General features: G+C 41.4%; 1 protein-coding gene across 6 annotated transcripts in view; it reads right to left on the minus strand.

Moving 5' to 3' along the window:
- Window positions 1–17,937, minus strand: part of RNLS (renalase, FAD dependent amine oxidase) — a 255,996-nt gene that overhangs the window by 15,758 nt on the left and 222,301 nt on the right. For all 6 annotated transcript variants that reach the window (XM_059170286.1, XM_059170285.1, XM_059170284.1 and 3 more), the window contains one exon: window positions 9,479–9,654. In XM_059170286.1, the coding sequence (XP_059026269.1) occupies window positions 9,479–9,654 (176 nt within the window). The remainder of the gene's footprint in view (window positions 1–9,478; window positions 9,655–17,937) is intronic.

Genomic DNA, 17,937 nt, shown 5'->3' on the forward strand with positions numbered 1-17,937 from the left:
TGCTATTTTAAAATTAAGTCTCCCAGGGGACATGGCTGGCTCAGTTAGTAGAGAACAGGACTCTATTTCAGGGTCATGAGTTCAAGCCCCACATTGGGCACAGACTTTACTTAAGAAACAATAATTAAGTCTCCCAATCTATGAGCATACAGTATATTTTCCTGTATTTAAGTCTTCTTTAATTTCTTTCAGCAATGTTTTATAGTTTTCATTGTAGATCTCTTACATCTTCATGGTTAAGTTCATACCTCTCCTCTAGTACATTGTTCTTCCAAATTTTTTGTCCATTTTTAAATAATTGGGCCATTTGTTTTCTTATTTCCAAATTTGTGACAGGTCTTTATATAGTCTGGATGCTAGTCTCATCAGATATATGTTTTTACAAATGGTTTCTCCAATTCTGTGTCTTAACCTTTCATTTTCTTAACAGTGTCTTTCAAAGACATTGTTTTTAATTTTGATCAAGCCCAGTTTATCTATTTATTTTCTTACTGTTTGTGCTTTTTGTGTCTTATCTAAGAAATGTTTGCCAAACCCAAGATCATAAAATCTTCTCCTGTTTTCACATAGAAATTGTATAGTTCTAAGGTTTTATGGTCTATGATCCACATTTAGTTAATTTTTGCATAGAATGTGAAATGTGGACTTTTGAATCTAAAATGAAACATTTCAATTTCCATTTTGTTACTTACTAGTTGTGTCATATTAGACAAAACCTGTAACATTAATCCCAGTTTCTTCATTTGAAGCAAAGATAGTCATGTTTACTTCCTGATCTGTCAGAATTGTTGTGAGGAGCAAATGAAAAGAAGTAGAAAAGTGCTTTCTAAAATCAGAGCATAAATGTTAACTGTTATTTCTAGCTGACAGCAGCAAAAGAACGATGATAGAAGAATGTGTCATAATTGGGGGAAAGCCAGAATTCAAACAATTACTGGCAGTAGAGTGAGGTGTTTGAAAGCACTGGCTTTTCAACAGACCTGTGGCTGAATTCCGGTTTTGCCACCTCTTGGGGGAAGAACCTCACAGAAAGTACTAAGCCTTTACTTCCCAACTTCCACATCTGTGCAATGGGGAAGGAGTGGACACTCCACAGGGTGCTTGCAGGCTGAAGGGGAGTTAAGTACAAAGCCCAGTGAGCTACACAGACTAGGGGATTAGTAAATGGCATTTTTTGTAGGGCGCCTAGGTGGCTCAGTCGGTTGAGCGTCTGACTCTTGATTTTGGCTCAGATCATGATCTCCAGGTCATGAGACTGAGCCCTGTGTTGGGCTCTGCACACAGCCAGGAGTCTGCTTAAGATTCTCTCCCTCTCCCTCTCCTCCTTCCCCAACTGGCACTGCACATGCTCTCTCTCTCTAAAATAAATAAATATATTTTTTTAAAATAAATAAAAAATAAATGGCATTTTTGAGAGAGAATGGCTATATAGAGAGACTATATAATGAATATATATACACACACATAGTATAATAAAATGATCATGTGGGCTATCATGTTTATACAGGTGCTTTAGACCAAGGTGCAAAGATGAAGGTGAAAAGAAAGAATGCACCTTGCACTCTCCCACCTCTGGGAAAGTACACCTGCTCTTGGAACATCATTCCAACATCATTCCCTTTGCTTGTCTGGCTTCATTTTTTAGGATTTATTTCTAGCGGCATCTTCTCTTAGGAAGTGATGTGTTACCACTCTCCTCACACTGTCTGTTCAGGCACCTGGGTGGCTCAGTTGATTAAGCGTCTGCCTTCGGCTCAGGTCATGATCCCAGGATCCTGAGATTGAGTCCTTCATTGGGATCCCTGCTCACTGGGAAGTTTGCTTCTCCCTCTGTCCTTCTCCCCTGCTCATGATCTCTCTCTGTCTCTCTCTCTATCTCAAGTAAATAAATAAACAAATAAAACCCTTAAAAAAATTCTGTTCACAGAGTGTATTATACATACTTTTTTACAGCAAACCACACTATCTCATGATTATCTGCTCTTCAGTCAGCTTTGTTGATTATACAGCCAGCTCCTTGTAGGAAGGGAGCTGTCTTTGAGCCTGTCAAATCCCACATAATGTCTGGCATAGGGTAAGAGCTCAATATAGGCATGTGAAATGGAAACTTGCATATATATTATTAATTTCTAATGTGGACATAGATAGATTTTTGGCAGCTGAACTTTCTTGTTAGTTTTATAGCATAATACTGATGTCGACCCTCAATAGATCTAGTAGACTTACCCTTTATGGAACAGTTCTGGAAGAGGGCCTACTTCTCTTGGAGTGTCCACACCCATACAGTAACACCTGTCACCAAGTTTGAAGTAATAACACGGACGACAGATGAACAGATAGAGCATTTGTCCAGGAGAAATGACACAGCCTGCCTTAAAAAGTTTTCCATCAATGAATGCCGCTCAAAATAATCAGTTCTTCTGAAAAACCATGATACGGAATAAACGGCAAGGTCGGTCTCAGTAGTACTTAAGAAAAAAGGATTTAATTAAATGCCCATGTGTTGAAACATTTAACAGTTTGCATAATACGGAATTTTCTGAAAAGAGGAAATAGTGGCTCATAGAAACTTCCATTAAACTGTGACTGTACCTCCCTAATTCCATGATCAGAACATCTCAGCCAATGACCTCACACACGTGCGGCCACCTCATAATAAACTGAAGTAATCGTCAGTAACGAGCTGGTGACAAAGAGGTAGGAGATGACACAATGGAATGGTTCAGGCTGACACCTGTTATGTGCCTTGCTCTTGAGGGACTGGGTCATGCCAGAGTGCACCGATCCCAAAGGGCCTCTTTGTCCCACCATACTTTACCAGAAACTCATGACCCATAGGCAAGAGCGCTTTTATGGCCATAGTGTCATGCCAGGAAATGTTGATTCATGGCACAAATGGCAGAAATGTGTTTAAGTACCAAACACTAACACTAAAGAATGTGCACATCAGGGAATAAACAGCAAGAAGCTGAAAAATGTATAAGCTTAAAAAAAAAAAAACTGACAAGAGTTCCTTGCATCCACAGAAATACACCTCTTTGGTCTCACCTTGCTCTGTTATTCAACAGTCCCAATGGTGTGACTAAGGGTCATAGCACCTGGCACTGAATCAGTCCTTCAGAAACATACCTTGTCCAAGGCTATTGGCATAAGTGAAGAAGAGAACACAGAGGAGAGAGAGCAAGTGGCCATGAAGAGAGGTAGTCAAGGGGCACCTGGGTGGCTCAGTCATTAAGCATCTGTCTTCAGCTCAGGTCATGACCTCAGGGTACTGGGATTGAGTCCTACATTGGGCTCCCTGCTCAGCGGGGAGTCTGCTTCTGTCTCTCCCACTTTCCCTCCTCCTGCTTGTGCTCCCTCTCTCTGTGTGTCAAATAAATAAATAAAATCTTAAAAGAAAGAGAGAGAGAGAGAGAGAGAGGTAGTCAAGAAAAGAAAGCAATTAATGGGGACACTCGAGCTAAGCACCAAGGAAATGACCCCATGTCCTCTCTTCTTCCTCTCATTACCCATTTAGTAATACATCCTGAGAACTTGCTTCGTCCTGGCGACTGTGGTAAATGCTTTCCACCGTGTTGCCCCATTTTATTCCAACCACGACCCTGGGAGGCAGGTTCAGTCATTACTGGTTACAGATGGGCCCTGGAGCTGGGAGCACCGTCTACCCTGCTCAGAGTCCCACCATGAGCTGGGCTTTGAACTAAAATCTGTCTGACGCCAGAGTCCAAGATCACACATAATCAAATCATTAAAAATCCAGAAATTATAAAGCACAAATATGGGAGAAAAATCACAGGACCAGTGGCAGTATGATTTTACCATGTACATGAACTAGCAAGAAACACAGGGAACGTACTTGAACTGATAAATACAATGGTTATTTATTTATTTTTTTTTTTAGAGTACTTATCCCGGGAGGCCATATGCTTGAATCTGTCACATTTAAGAAAAATGTCAAAACTGACCATCCATTTTATTCAAAAGATTTAAGTCCAAATGGCTTTGTTCCTAAAACATCAAATTCAAGCTCAAATTCGAAAGACCTGATCCAACCAATGACAGGACAAAGAATGCACGCCAGGCTCTGAAAGACGGGCTCCATCGTGTTGGAATAAGAGTGTAGTTTATAAGGTGACTGACCGCTTTCAAGAGGACAATCCTTGGGGTTTATAGTTTTGGCATTTTCATACAATCAGTCACTGCCTTCTATTTCCAACCCACACAACACAAGATATCAAGGGCAATATAATGGAAAAAATACATATAAGAAAGAAAAAAAAATGAAAATATGAACTGCCATTTGACCTTCCAGGGATGACTTAAACAACACGACACCCCGAAGATCAATCTCACGGGGCAAGAGTGTAAGTACTGGGGGATCTCGGGCTCTTCTGGGTGCATACCTGTCCCCCCACAGAACCCAAACAACTAAGGAAAATTCTGGTTGTGCGCTGTTGTACATTTCTTCTTTTCTCTTTTATTCTTTCTATTCCTGGTGAGGACTATGCCACCTGAGGTAATGAGGAAGCCAGAATGGGGAATTGCACTAAAAAGGGCAAAGAGTTACTTGTTTAAGAGGAAAAAAAAAAAAAAAAGAAAGAGGATCGAGTCAAGAGTGAAGAATGTAAACAGGGCTGCTGGTCAGAGAGACTGTGGCGGGGAATTAAGAGGTGAAGCTGAACAGGGAAGGTGTGGGGAAGCTTCCAGAAGCGGGAGACACAGAGAATGAGAAGAGAGACTTCCAGAAGTGCTGGCGAGGATGACAAATGTTGGCTATTCTTTAAAGTTTCAAAAAACGTGCTTGTAAAGATTGGAGTTACAGGCCCACCTTGGAGATACCTAGGGTTCGGTTCCAGACCACCACAGCGAGGATTGTAATAAAGCCAGTCAAATGAAATTCTTCTGGTTTCCCGTGCATATAAAAGTTATGTTTTCACTATACTGTAGTCAATTAAGTGTGCAGGAGCACTATGTCTTCAAAAATGTACATACCTCGATTTAGAAATATATTATTGTTACAAAACGCTCGCCATCGTCTGAGCTTTCAGTGAGACATAATCACTGAGCACAGGTCACCATCATAAATATCATAATAAGGAAAAAGTTTGAAATATTGTGAGAATTATCAGAAGGTGACACGGAGACAGGAAGTGAGCACATTCTGTTGGAGGAAAAAAATGATGCTGGTAGATTTGCTTGACCCAGGGTTGCCAGAAATCTTAAATTTGTAAAAAAAAAAAAAAAAAAACACAGCATCTATGACATGCAATAAAGCCAAGTGCAATAAAATATGATATGCCTGTATTTTAAATTTCTTTTGGTTGTGGAATTGTGTTTCCCTGACTGCAACACAAGACCGGGCCATGAGTAGTTCCTGATTTATGCAGGATATAGTAGAATAACCTTTATAGCAAGTACTGTAGAAGGAGGACTCAGGGGAGGACTTTAGGTTGATTATAAATCCTCATAATTGTATGAAATTTCTGTGGTCACGGATACATGTATACTTTGAAGTGATGAGAACCTTCATGCTCATAACTTTTATCAGATTCCTTTTTTTAAAAATTTATTTATTTGAAAGAGAGCAAGCGTGCGCGTGGGGGTGGGGGAGGGGCAGAGAGACTGTGGAGCCGACTCCTGGCTGAGTGTGGAGGCCGACTGGAGGCTCCATCTCACGACCCAGAGATCACGACCTGAGCGGAAATCACGGGTCCGAGGCTTAACTGCGCCACCGGGGGCTCCCCAGCTTTTATCAGATCCTTAAAGAGATTGTGACTCTTCTTACAAAATATGAACAGACAGCCACTAGGGAGAGAGAAGATACCCTCTCAGGGCAAAAGACCAAGTTAAAAAAAAAAAAAAAAAAGTAACCACAGAAGAAACCTGATTTCTAATCGTACTACAAAAGCTTCAGAAGTTAGTCCAGATCCATTTATTTTGCCCGAGACACCAACGTATTCCTTCCCTCCCCGTAAATTCCTCTCCTGATTTCCTTGGTATCTGAAAATAACATTCAGTGGTGAGAGGTTTTTTTGTTGGTTGGTTCGTTTTTAAAGAAAGTACTCCATGAACGTGCTAAATAAAGCAGGGGAAAGAACCACTGGCATTTTGGGGGACTCAAGAAAGGTGAAGGGAAATCAGAGTTCAACTCACAAGCTCGTCATTCACAGTAGTTGGAACAAGGCATCACGAGAAGCCCGGAAATCAGGGGGCAAAGCACAGCAAATATCAGTGAGTATTAGGGTCGTTGGACTGATCACCTGTGGCGTTGAGGTAGATGGAAAGACATCTCCAGTGATGACTCTCTTACTGAAAGCATTAGCCCATCACGCCAGTCACAGAAGCCTTCATGCAACGCATCATGGCTTAGACATCCCATTCTGCTAACTGGATGGACATCTAAATTCTGGAGGGCAAAGAGCACCCATGGGAGGACTGAGAACCATGAAAACCTGCCATTGCTTGGCTAAGTTTGTTCAAACCACCTACTCAAGTGTTTTAGGCAAACCAAACAGGAGGCACAGAGCAGCTCCCAAGTCTTTCACACACGCCTTCCTCCTTCATTTGCCTCATTCCTCCTGGCAGAGCAGCGCCCACAAGAACACACCATTATCTTACTCAAGACCAAAAATTCAGCTCAGGGTCTCAGGAGAAGGCCGTCAGCCAATCAGTCATAGTCTCTGGGGTTGGGGGAGCCGAGTCCCAGGCATGCCACCGGCATTCGTTAAATGCTTATTGAGTCAATGAGTAGCTAAATGAGTAAACTACAGACCTCTTTCCTCCCTCCCGTCACTGTGGTTCTGTAACTTTCATTCTAATCCCCAGGACCTGCGAAGATGATGTGGCGGGCCCAAGGGAGAATGAAGGACTCAGCGGGTGGGAAGACTGGCTCTGTCCCTCTGAGCCAAGGGACCTTCTGGAATTTATTTCATGGCTTTGAGGGCTCAGTTTTCTCATCGCTAGACTGGGTTAAAACTGGCAACCTTGTCAGGCTACCTTCAATGTTAAATGAGATCCCGTGTTTGAAGGGCCCAGCTCCTGGTCTGCAACTATGGGCACCCATGCTCCCTCTCTCTCTCTCCCTCCTCTCCCCTACCCTGCACAGTGCAGAGATCGCAAAAGAAGAGAAAAAAAGAGAAAAAATAAAATGAATGGAGACAAAGGATGGGGAATCCACGCCACCTACTGCTGCCTGGGGCGGGGGTCGCCAGTTCTGTGGTCTCTTGAGGATGTCATAAAATAAGGGTTTGAAGAGCTCTATTATTTGTTCATCAGAAAGAGGGGCAGGGGGAGGGGGATGACAGGGGTGGGAGTGTGAAGAATTAGAGCCTTTTGGGGTGGAACAGGAGAGGGGGAGGAGGAAAAGAAAAGGAACACAGGGTAGGATCCAGACTGGAAGAAGACACGGATGGGATTTTCCCAGTATGGGGACTGCACCTCTGCTCAGAGGTGAATGGAAGTTCAAAACCAAAGGGTTGTTCCTCTTTCTTTTCTGTTCCTGTTCCTACACAATCTTCCCCTTCAGTCTACACATGTAGGAGACCATACTCATGCACGTGCATCTGTGTGCTTGTTGAAGATAGACTATGCATGTGTTCTGGGACAGCAAGGGAAGAGGGGGGCACACATTTATGTCAAATTTCAAAGGTTACAATGGGGCTTTGAAAAGCACTGGCGAGATGTTCTCTTGGGATTAATAACTGAAAAGTAGTTAAATCCTATTACGTCTTTGGACCTGTCATTCCTTATTCCTTTCTTTAAGGTGATAGAGATCATCTGTCTATCTATCCTCTATCATCTATCTACTTACCTACCTACTGTCCATCTACCTATCACCTACCTACCTATCTACCGACCTATCTATTATCTATCTAGCATCACCTTCTTCTATTTCACCATGTAGGCAAGATCTCTGCCATAAAGAATAACGTTACGCTCTGTAGAATGATGCGCAATGTACTATGGGCAGGGTAGGAATATCAGAAAATGCAAACTTCTAAGTTCCAATGAAACAACTTACTCCCTTTTAGACTTTGCAGCCAATGCAGATTTTGTGACAACAGAATTATAAATGCACTGGGCTCATTTCAAGACAGAACATCCAAATTGTAATAAAAATCATGGCTAGGGTTTGGATGTGGTTTGTGTTCCGATATTTTTTATTAAATTTTGTGATATTGCACAACTTCGGATGGGTCATTTTGTGGTTAGGGCCTATCTATTTCTATTAACACATGATGTTTGAAGAGATAAATTGATTTTAACCCATCTTTTCAGCTCATTATTTTGTGGAAGTCACAAGAATATTTATAAATTGCAAAAGGACTTGCTGTGTAATACATCCACCTTCAAATTATAGCAACAGGATGATGTCCCTGTCTTCTTTTTCAAGCTGACCTACAATTGAGTTACTAGCACTTAAAGACATTTGTTATCGAGATGGTTTTCAATGCTTTTAAAAGGAAAGAGTAAAATCTTCTAAAGTGACCATGATATATTTAAGTAAATATTTTCCCCAAAAGTTCCCTGTATAATTGAACTTGAGAAGACACAGGTAAACACACAGGCACGCCGTAGTGTTTTAGAAAGTAATTTACCAATTCCTCTGATTTTGGAAAGCCCTACATGTAAAATATACAGAATCTGCTGCAATTTCTCACAACACCCTTTTTCCTAAAGGTTTCCCAAGTTGGGTGCCCAACAGCCCTGATCAATCAGCTAACCAACGGGCTCAGAGCTCTTAGGGGGAGAAAAATCACTGCTGCTTTTCTCCTCTGCCTTGCGCTCCACTGTCCCCCAAACGGCTTTACAATTGAGTTTACAGATCAAAAGACTTTTTCTACAAATACTCACAAACTTCTGTTGGTATACGCAGAGATTTCCGGAAAAGTCAACATTTACTTAGTGTGAAGAGCTTGGATCTGAGCTGGTGGAGGGATCAGCAGGTTTATCTAACCCAGAAAAACAACTTGAGCAGCTGAACTACACAGGTATTCATCTTGGTCCCCCCAAGGAGCTTGGCTGGCGGCAGTCAAAACCAAAGTGGGAACTTAATAAAAATGAAAATTGTGGTAGCAAAATACACTTACAAGGTTAATGTGACCTCTTGTAGAAAATTTGGGAGGTTAAAGTGGTTTCTATGTAACCACAGTCCTGACTTAGAAAAACCCCAGAGAAACAGCTGCATTTTGATCTACAACTTGCCTTGCCTGCATACGAAACCCCAGCTTTTCAGGGTGTGTGAGTCTTGCGATGCTGGATTTTGAACATGACCTCGGGGGAAAACTGTATGCAGCTCTCATTGAGAAATAACTGGGCTAATAAGACCCATAGAAGTTAAGTTTACGGTTACACATGGGGCAAACAAGTAATGGCTCCAGGGATCCCACGGTTCCATTCTTGGACTACGGAATGACAGAGAGGACAAAAAGGGAGTACTGATGAAGATGATTGTGTCCTCGCACGCATGTTCTCTTACCTGCGAATGTCTCCACTTCTGGCATTGAGTCGCAACTGGCCGAGGCAGCCCTGGCAAGACGCCTTCCAGCTGCTGGAAGATGAGCCCCTGCACGTCCTCGGTGCCATGCTCCAAGTGGGTGACTCCAAAGGGGACAGTGGTGTGAACCACAAGGGAAGGCCCGACTTCGGACGACTCTAGTGTAAGAGGAACACAAAGACACGCCTTGAAGCAGGTCAGAGGGAAATGTCTGTCAGCCTTTCAAACCAGGGTTAAGAACGAATCACAATAAGCAGACCGTAAATAGTACATAAATAGACCACAAACAGGGGGAAACCGATTCTAATCCCTGACCACCAAATTAGACTATCTCTGAAATTCAAAATCAAGCTTCTCTGAAGAGGAGGACAGAGTCACGATGTATATTAGAGAACAAATTTTCAGATCCTACTAAAGAACCAGAAGGAAGGGGAAAAGGAACATCTAGTCATTTCTGCCTCAGGTAAAATCACCATCTCTCCTCCACTAAATTATAAGTTCTCTAGGGCAGGAGCTGTTTCTCAGGTATCGCTTATACTCTCCTTGAATTCGGAGAACAACGTAGATGTTCAGTAAACGCTTCTTCGTTGTCTGTTAAATGAATTGCAAAATAGTTTGTTGAAATTATATAAGTGACAGAATAAAATATCATTACCGTGTTCAAAAAAAAAAAAATCAAGCTTCTCTCTAAAAATGGGCTTGACTTCCGAATATTCTTTATCTTTGAAGCAGCACTAAGAGTAAAACCATCCTCATTCATCCCACGAACTACTTTCCGTTTTTGTTTGCCATGGAGTTTACGTGTTTGTTTTGCAGCATTTCCACGAATTCAAATAATGCACGTCACCTTCGTCTCTTTCACTCTTTGGTGGAATACAGAAAATCGAATGAAGTTTTAGATGAGAGCAAAGTGGCTGAGGCATTACAAAACACAGTCTTGACAGGGACATTAAGAGTCTGCCTGTTATTATGATTTTAAATCATGTAGAAGAGAAAGTTGAGGGGAGGCAATCATAGATCTAAAAATGCATGAAATTGGGGCACTTGGGTGGTTCCGCCGGTGAAGTGTCTGCCTTCGGCTCAGGTCATGATCCCAGGGTCCTGGGATCGAGCCCCGTATCAGGCTCCTTGTGCTTCTCCCTCTACCCACCCCCCACTTGTGATCTCTCTCTCTCTTTCAAATAAATAAATAAGTCTTTAAAAACATAAAATGCATGACATAATAAGACAGTTGGTTCTCCCCCACCCCTCGCTGAAAGAAGAGAATATTGAAGTGTGTAAGGTCTGACAGGGGCTGGCAAGCCTGATTCTGAAAATTCTCATTTTGGACCGTCGAGGGTAAGACAACAATCTAGGTGTGCCAAGTGTGTTTGAACAATTTTACACACTAAAAGTACTCCGTGGCACAACATTAAGCCACTGACTTGCTACAGGCCCGCTTACCTTCTTTCCATTTCAGAGTTTTTGTTTTGTTTCATTTTCTGTAAAATCAGAATCTTTGTACCGATCCCACAGTTCTGTGGTGAGGATTAAGGGATGAACGGCCGGGGAGAGCTCGGCACAATTTCTGGCACCGAGCAGGGGCTTCATCAATGGGAGCCACGAGAACAGAAGCAATACTCCTGATATAGACAAAAGAAAAGGTCCCGTGCTCTTGCCCGAATGATAGTGCCTTTTTTTTTTTTTTTAAGTGCTTCATTTTTTCCACTGCTCTCTGCCCAGAGAATCCTGGATTGTGAATTTTACAGAACGCAGGGGAAGGGGGAGTCCCAAAATCCTGTGAGCATTTTAAAGTCAAGCGAGGGCTTCCAAATATTTTTATATGCACGAGGTGGGAGAGCGGACTTTGGAATCCGTGCGGTAAATACGGTGTAAGGAGCCTGTCCCCACAGGGGCTGGAACAACGTGGAGGAGGACACGAGGGACCACCTCTGAACATTCCGCGTTAAACCCGCGAGGCTAGATGTTAGTGGTACCTCGCACAGGGGAGGACCCAGGAGTTCAAGCCCTTCAACCTTGTCACCCATGGGGCACAGGACAGGCTCAGTCCACACAGCGTCCAACTCTTGGCCTAGGGGCCTTGAATTCAAGCCCCATGTTGGGTGTAGTAATTACTTCAAAATAAAATCTTTAAAAAAAAAAATCTGGTCACCCATCTCCCCCCAGGGAGTGTTATTTTGGTTCCCAAGTAATAGATTCAGGGAGGCTTCCTCCCAGCAAGGGGGTGTCAGCCCCATCCCCCTTCTATTAGGGACCAAATCTTCCCAAAGACAGAGAAAGCTACTGGGTCAACCTTCGGAAGCACGAGAGTCGGGGTTCAGAGCTGGCTTATGGATGGCAGGCTTCCAAGGAAAGTGAATGCTAGCCGCGTGCTGGGAATCTGAAGGTTGCACTGACCCAGACATTTTGATGGGGGCTGGGGGGAGGGTTGGGAGTGGGAGAGACTTGTAAAATGACTGAGGGCCGTGATGGTGTCTTGCCAGGTTTCTCCCATTTACATCAGCCATCCACTCTAAGAAAAACAGTAAAAAAGGAAATTTAAGACCCAAAATGAAACTGTTCTTGCATGACAATGAGAGAAAACCTGGCTCTTGTTTTTATTGGAATCAGACGAAAATTTTCCAGAATTTAGATTAAAAATTGAATCGATGCAACCTGAAACAATGAGTTTGAAGGGAACGCTCCCTCTGCCCCCTCTCTCCATGCCCTCCCCAAATGAAAGGGCATCTTTAGAAGCTAGAGCCCCAAAATACAAACAGCCAACCGGAGTTTAAACGTGACTCGGGTTTAGAAAGAGAGCACGGGGAAGAGCCACGAATAAGTGAGTAGGGTTCAGAGCGTCGAGTCATTATAGTCCGTATTCTTGGGTCACTGGGAAGGTGGTAATAATGTTACCTTTTCTCTCCTTCTCTCTATTCAGTTTAATAAGCACAGCACTTCACTTTTGGCATACGAAATGTTAAGTTCACGTTAAGGGGACAACTGTTTCTGTACAACTGTTTCTGTCCACTGGGAGATCAGGGGCTTTAGTGGGAAGGTAAGTACTTGAACCTGAGCACCCCAACGGCCCAGTGGTCCCGGACAACTTAATCTCTCGGGCCTCACCTTCGCACATCAATTGAAAGGGAACATTACTACGTACCTTATAAGGCTGTCACAAGGTTTAAATGGATGAGAACACATAAAACCTTTCTTCAGACAAGAAGTGCTACCCAAATGCTACAGACCCCCAGATCATACTCTTGTTTCGGCTCTATGCCATAGCAGGAGTCGCTTCAGAAGGGGAAACCATGTTGGCTTCTCTCAAAGCTTGAAGACTGATGATCGTATCAACACCCCAGGAACCGTGGCAGACTATTCCTGGATATAGACACAGCTGTTTTTATATATTTGTTTATTGTGGTAAAATAGACATAATCTAAAATTCACCACTTTAACCTGTTTTAAGTATGCAGTAGTCTCGCATTAGGTACACTTAACCCACATCGCCCAACAACCATCATGGATGTGGGTACCCAGAGCTTTTTAATCTCTCCGCGTCAAGTCTACACCCAGGAAACACGGAGCCCCTCCATCCCCGTTCCCCCAGCCCCTGTCAACCACCATTCTGTTCCTCTCTCGGATTCCCACTACTTGACGTGCCTCATAGACACGGAATAATATGACATCCTTTCAGGATGGGTTTATTTCATCTAGCATGATGTCTGTAAGGCTCACCTGTGTTGCAGCAGGTGTCTGAACCCCCTTCCTCTTTAAGACCGAATAATATTCCAGGGTACGGATGGACCACGTTTTGCGTACTCAGTCATCTGTCCATCCATTTATGCGTTCTTCCGCCTTCTGGCTATTTTGAATGAGGCTGATACGAACACGGGGCACCCATATGTATTTGAGGCCCTGCTTTCCCTTCTTTTGGGTGTGTGCCCAGGTGTGGGATGGCTGGACCATATGGTAATGCTATGTTTAAATGTCTGAGGAACCACCGTATCGATTTCCCACAGCAGCGGCCCCATTTCCTCATTCCCACCAGCAAGGTACAAAGCGTCCAATTTCTCTGCATCCTCGTCAACACTTGTTATTTTGTTTTATTTGTTATGATAGCAATTAGTCTACAGTTTTGAATGGGGTCAAAGAGCTAAGAGTTGATAACAACAGCATGAGCCCCAGGGTTAGCAGTGGGGCAGAATTTCTGTCTACAGCTGATGGAACACCAACCTCAAGAAGGCCCTCCAGGGAGATACTTGCAAAGCTGTCCTCTGTCCCCCAAACAAAAACTGAAATTTATCTTAAAATAAGGACATTAGTGCCTCAGAGCCACGGTCAGATCAATCATAAAAAGAACCACTAATAGGTTAAACACACTGAAAGACCCAATGCTCCTTATAACAAAATACATTTGTTTAAAGACTTTATCTCTTTAGAGAGCAAAAGCGTGAGGGGCGGAGAGGGGCAGGAGCAGAGAGAGAGAGCGCCTCAACCAGGCTCCACACACAGCGCAGAGCCTGACGCTCGACCCCACGACCCTGAGACCGTGACCTGAGCTGAAATCAAGAGTCGGACGCTTAACCCACTGAGCCACCCAGATGCCCCAATAAAACCATTTTTAAAACAAATCTTGACTCAATTGTGTTGAGTCAAAGAATGTGATCTGGATGATACTTTAAGATCTCTGGAATGGCTTCAAACATCGTCAGTTTTCCTAAGTGTTGCCTGTGTGCTTGAGTGCTTTTTAGTCATTGAATTAAATTTTAGTTAAGTCCGCTGGGACAATCTTATCAACTGTGTGGTTCTAATCAACTAAGTTCTTATGAATTGTCTGCCTGATCAATTACTGAAAGAGATATATTAAACATCTGTCCTGAATATGGTAAAATTCCCAGTTTTTCCTTTTAATCCTGACAATGTTTGGTTCATACTGAAGCTGTTACCAGTTTCCGGCTATTTCCTGATGCCTTTGAACAATACACTGTGAACATCTTTACATTTAGAAATGCCTTGAAGTTTATTTTCTATTTTTTATTTGTTCCACTCTTCCAACATTTGTTTCTTTTTAAAATTTTTTTTAAAAATTGCCTTCTTTTTGTTTAAACCACTTTTACCCCTTATTTCATTTTTCCTCTTTTCTAGTTTGGACATTATATACTTGGTTTCTGTTTTTAGGGATTACCCTCAGACTTCAGCATCCAAATTAAAGTCAAAAGTTAATATGTTTATCCTTCTCCAGATTCATATAAGAACTTTTGACTACTTAAATTCTGATTTTATGTTTTATCAAGTTTTTTGTCTGTTTGTTTGTTTTTGTCCAGGATTCACGAATTCAGCTTTTTTAAAAATAAATTCAGTGTTTGTATTTATCTATCCACAGCTTCCTTCATGGATCTCACAGCTTGTCTCTAGGGTTATTTTCCTTTTCCCAAAGTATCTCATGTTGAAATTCCTTAATGAGATTCTGTTGAAGGCTTTTGATTTTCTAAAAATGTCTTTATTTCACTGACATTTGTGAAAGATAGTTTTCCTTGGCATGTAATATAATACATTGAAAATATTTGCTCTCAGCACTTTAAAGATACTGTTCATATAGGTTAGCTTGTACTGATGCTGTTAAGAAGTCAACTCCATTGGACAGCAGATCCTCTGAAGGTAATTTTCCTTTTATATCTGGATGTTTCTATTGTTTTCTCTTTGCCTTTGGGGTTCTGCAGTTTGACTTGGCTATCTTGAGATGTCTCTTTTTGCTTCCGTTCTTTGACTTCCTTGAGTTTTCTCAATCTGGAGACTCAGTTTTGTCATGAATTTTGGAAACAATTCTCCCTGTTCTTTCTATTCTATCTTCGTGGGACTTGGATTAGAAATAGAGCAGACGCTCTGACTCTGTCTTCATGTGTCTTGGGTTTCTTTTTAATATTTTCCATTTCTAACTCTCCATGCTAGATTCTATGTGATTTCCTCTGATTTACCTCTCGGTTTACTCTTCTCCCTTCATCTATGTTTTTTATGATATTCCCTTGAATTTCAAATTTAAATATTAAATTATTTAAATAATTAAATATTAAATAAGTAACTATTTAACTTAAATGTTAAATGATTCTTCATCTGTAAAAGTTGTGTTTTTCAGATCTACATGATCCATCTGGATTGTTTCTTTCTCTTTTATTTCTCTCAACGGGGTCAATGTGTTATACTGTGTGTTTGGTTATTCCCCAATCTGTGGTCTTTATGAGTCTGAGTCCCCTTTCCGTTGTGAGGGGTGGCTATCACTGCAGGCTCATGATGGTGTCTTCCTTGTGCATTTTGTGATTTCTTTTTTTTTTTTTTTTTTTTTCCTACTGTGAGCCTAAAGTTCCTAGCAACTGCATCTGAGAAATTCCCTGAGGCCTCAGCTTAAAGAGTGTTCCTTTGGAGATTTACTTTAGCTTCTGACAGATGCCTTGGGGGCAATACTGCCCCTGACTGCTTTAACTAGATTTTTGGAATATACTGGCAGAATGAATTCTTGCATCAAATCTGCCTGACGGTGGTTATGTGGTCTGGCATCTCAGGGGAGACATTTCATTTCTTTTCTTGTTTTTTCCACTCCCCTCAAGGACAGGCAAGCATCTCCATTGCCTTCTTCTGCCAGATAGGATATATCAGATACAGAGAAGTTGTTTATTTTTATTTTTAGAGAAATAGGGAGCGACAGGGAGCACCAGCAGGGGGAGGGGCAGAGAAACAGAGAGAAAGAACATCTCAAGCAGGTGCAGAGCCTGACCCGGGCTCTATCTCACGGACCTGAGGTCATGACCTGGGCTAAAATCAAGAATCAGATGTTTAGGGGCACCTGGGTGGCTCAGACGGTTGAGCATCTGCCTTTGGCTCAGGTCCTGATCTCAGCCAATCCGGTCCTGAGATCAAGCCCCACATTGGGCTCCCTGCTCAGCGGGGAGCCTGCTTCTCCCTCTCCCTCAGCCTGTTGCTCCCGCTGCTTGTGCTCTCTCTCTCTATCAAGTAAATAAATAAAATCTTTAAAAAAAATACCCTGAGGTTTATTTAAAAAAAAAGAAGAAGAAGAAGAAGAGTTGGACACATAACCCACTAAACCACTCAGGTGTCCCCAGTGCTGAGAAACTTTTAAATTTTGAAGAAACAGAGTGATTTTTCTTGGAAGACAGAAGTTATCAAAGTTATCTCAACATAAAGAAAATCAGTATAAACCAGAATATATAAAAGAAATTGAAAACACAGTCAATACATTAATTTTTTAAAAATGGTTCCAAGATCTGGTTGCTTTACTTGTGGTTTGTTTGAAATTATCAAGATAGCATAATGTTTATTATAGACATACACATCATATTTATACATATAAATATATACACAATACTGCAAGTTATTTCTCTGTTAATATTAACAGGCACATTTTTTCCTATTAGGAGGCATAATTAAGAAAAACATGATAATCTCAATATGTATATATAAGTCATTCACTAACATTTAATATCAATTTATTGGGGAAAAGATACATGAGAAAAGTTACTTTCTCAAAACCTGATAGAATATCTTTCTTAAGCTGATGATTTATATCATACTTTACAATGAAATGATACAGATATTTATCAGAGTAAAATCAGCATAAACCAAGGATGCTTAGAAAGACTGGTGGTAAATAACACTGCTCTGGTCAGTGCATTAAGATAAAAAATAGAAATAAAATTTGTAATACTAGAAAGAAAGAAAATTCATATAATTGAAAACAACAGTGACCCAACATGAAAGCCTTCAAATAAATTTAAAGATTTTTTTAAAAGATTTATTTATTTATTTGACAAACAGAAATCACAAGTAAGCAGAGAGGCAAGCAGAGAGAGAGGAGGAAGCAGGCTCTCCACTGAGCGGAGAGCCCGATGTGGGGCTCGATCCAAGGACCCTGGGACCGTGACCTGAGCCGAAGGCAGAGGCTTTAACCCATTGAGCCACCCAGGTGCCCCAAATTTAAAGATTTTGATGTTAAATTGATTTCCCTATATATCCACAAGAATTAGTAAGAAAAAAGTATTAATTAATTACACAAGAGTTTTTTGGAATTTGAATAAAAATGACCCTAAAGGGAAAAATAAAGCAATGAGAATATTTCCTTTTTTTTTCTTTTTGAGAAATCAATGAGTCAAGACTTGTTTTGCCATATATTTAAATATGCTCTAAAGCCACAGCAATTAAAAATGTCCAATACTGATGGGTAAGGATAGTCAGTGAATCAAAATAGATATCTCTGGAAACATATCCTAAAATAGATTTAGGATATCCAAAATAGTGGATAACAAACTTAAAACAATGGAGAAAGACGCATTTTCTATATCGTGCTAAAAAATCAGATATGCAGAAAAAATAACTTAGAATATTCCTCTATCACTTCTGATCCAAATTTGGGACAGTTTCTGCTTTCTTACCTATGTAACCACAGGAAG

This window comes from Mustela lutreola, chromosome 4 (assembly GCF_030435805.1).
Source record: "Mustela lutreola isolate mMusLut2 chromosome 4, mMusLut2.pri, whole genome shotgun sequence".
Classification (NCBI taxonomy): domain Eukaryota; kingdom Metazoa; phylum Chordata; class Mammalia; order Carnivora; family Mustelidae; genus Mustela; species Mustela lutreola.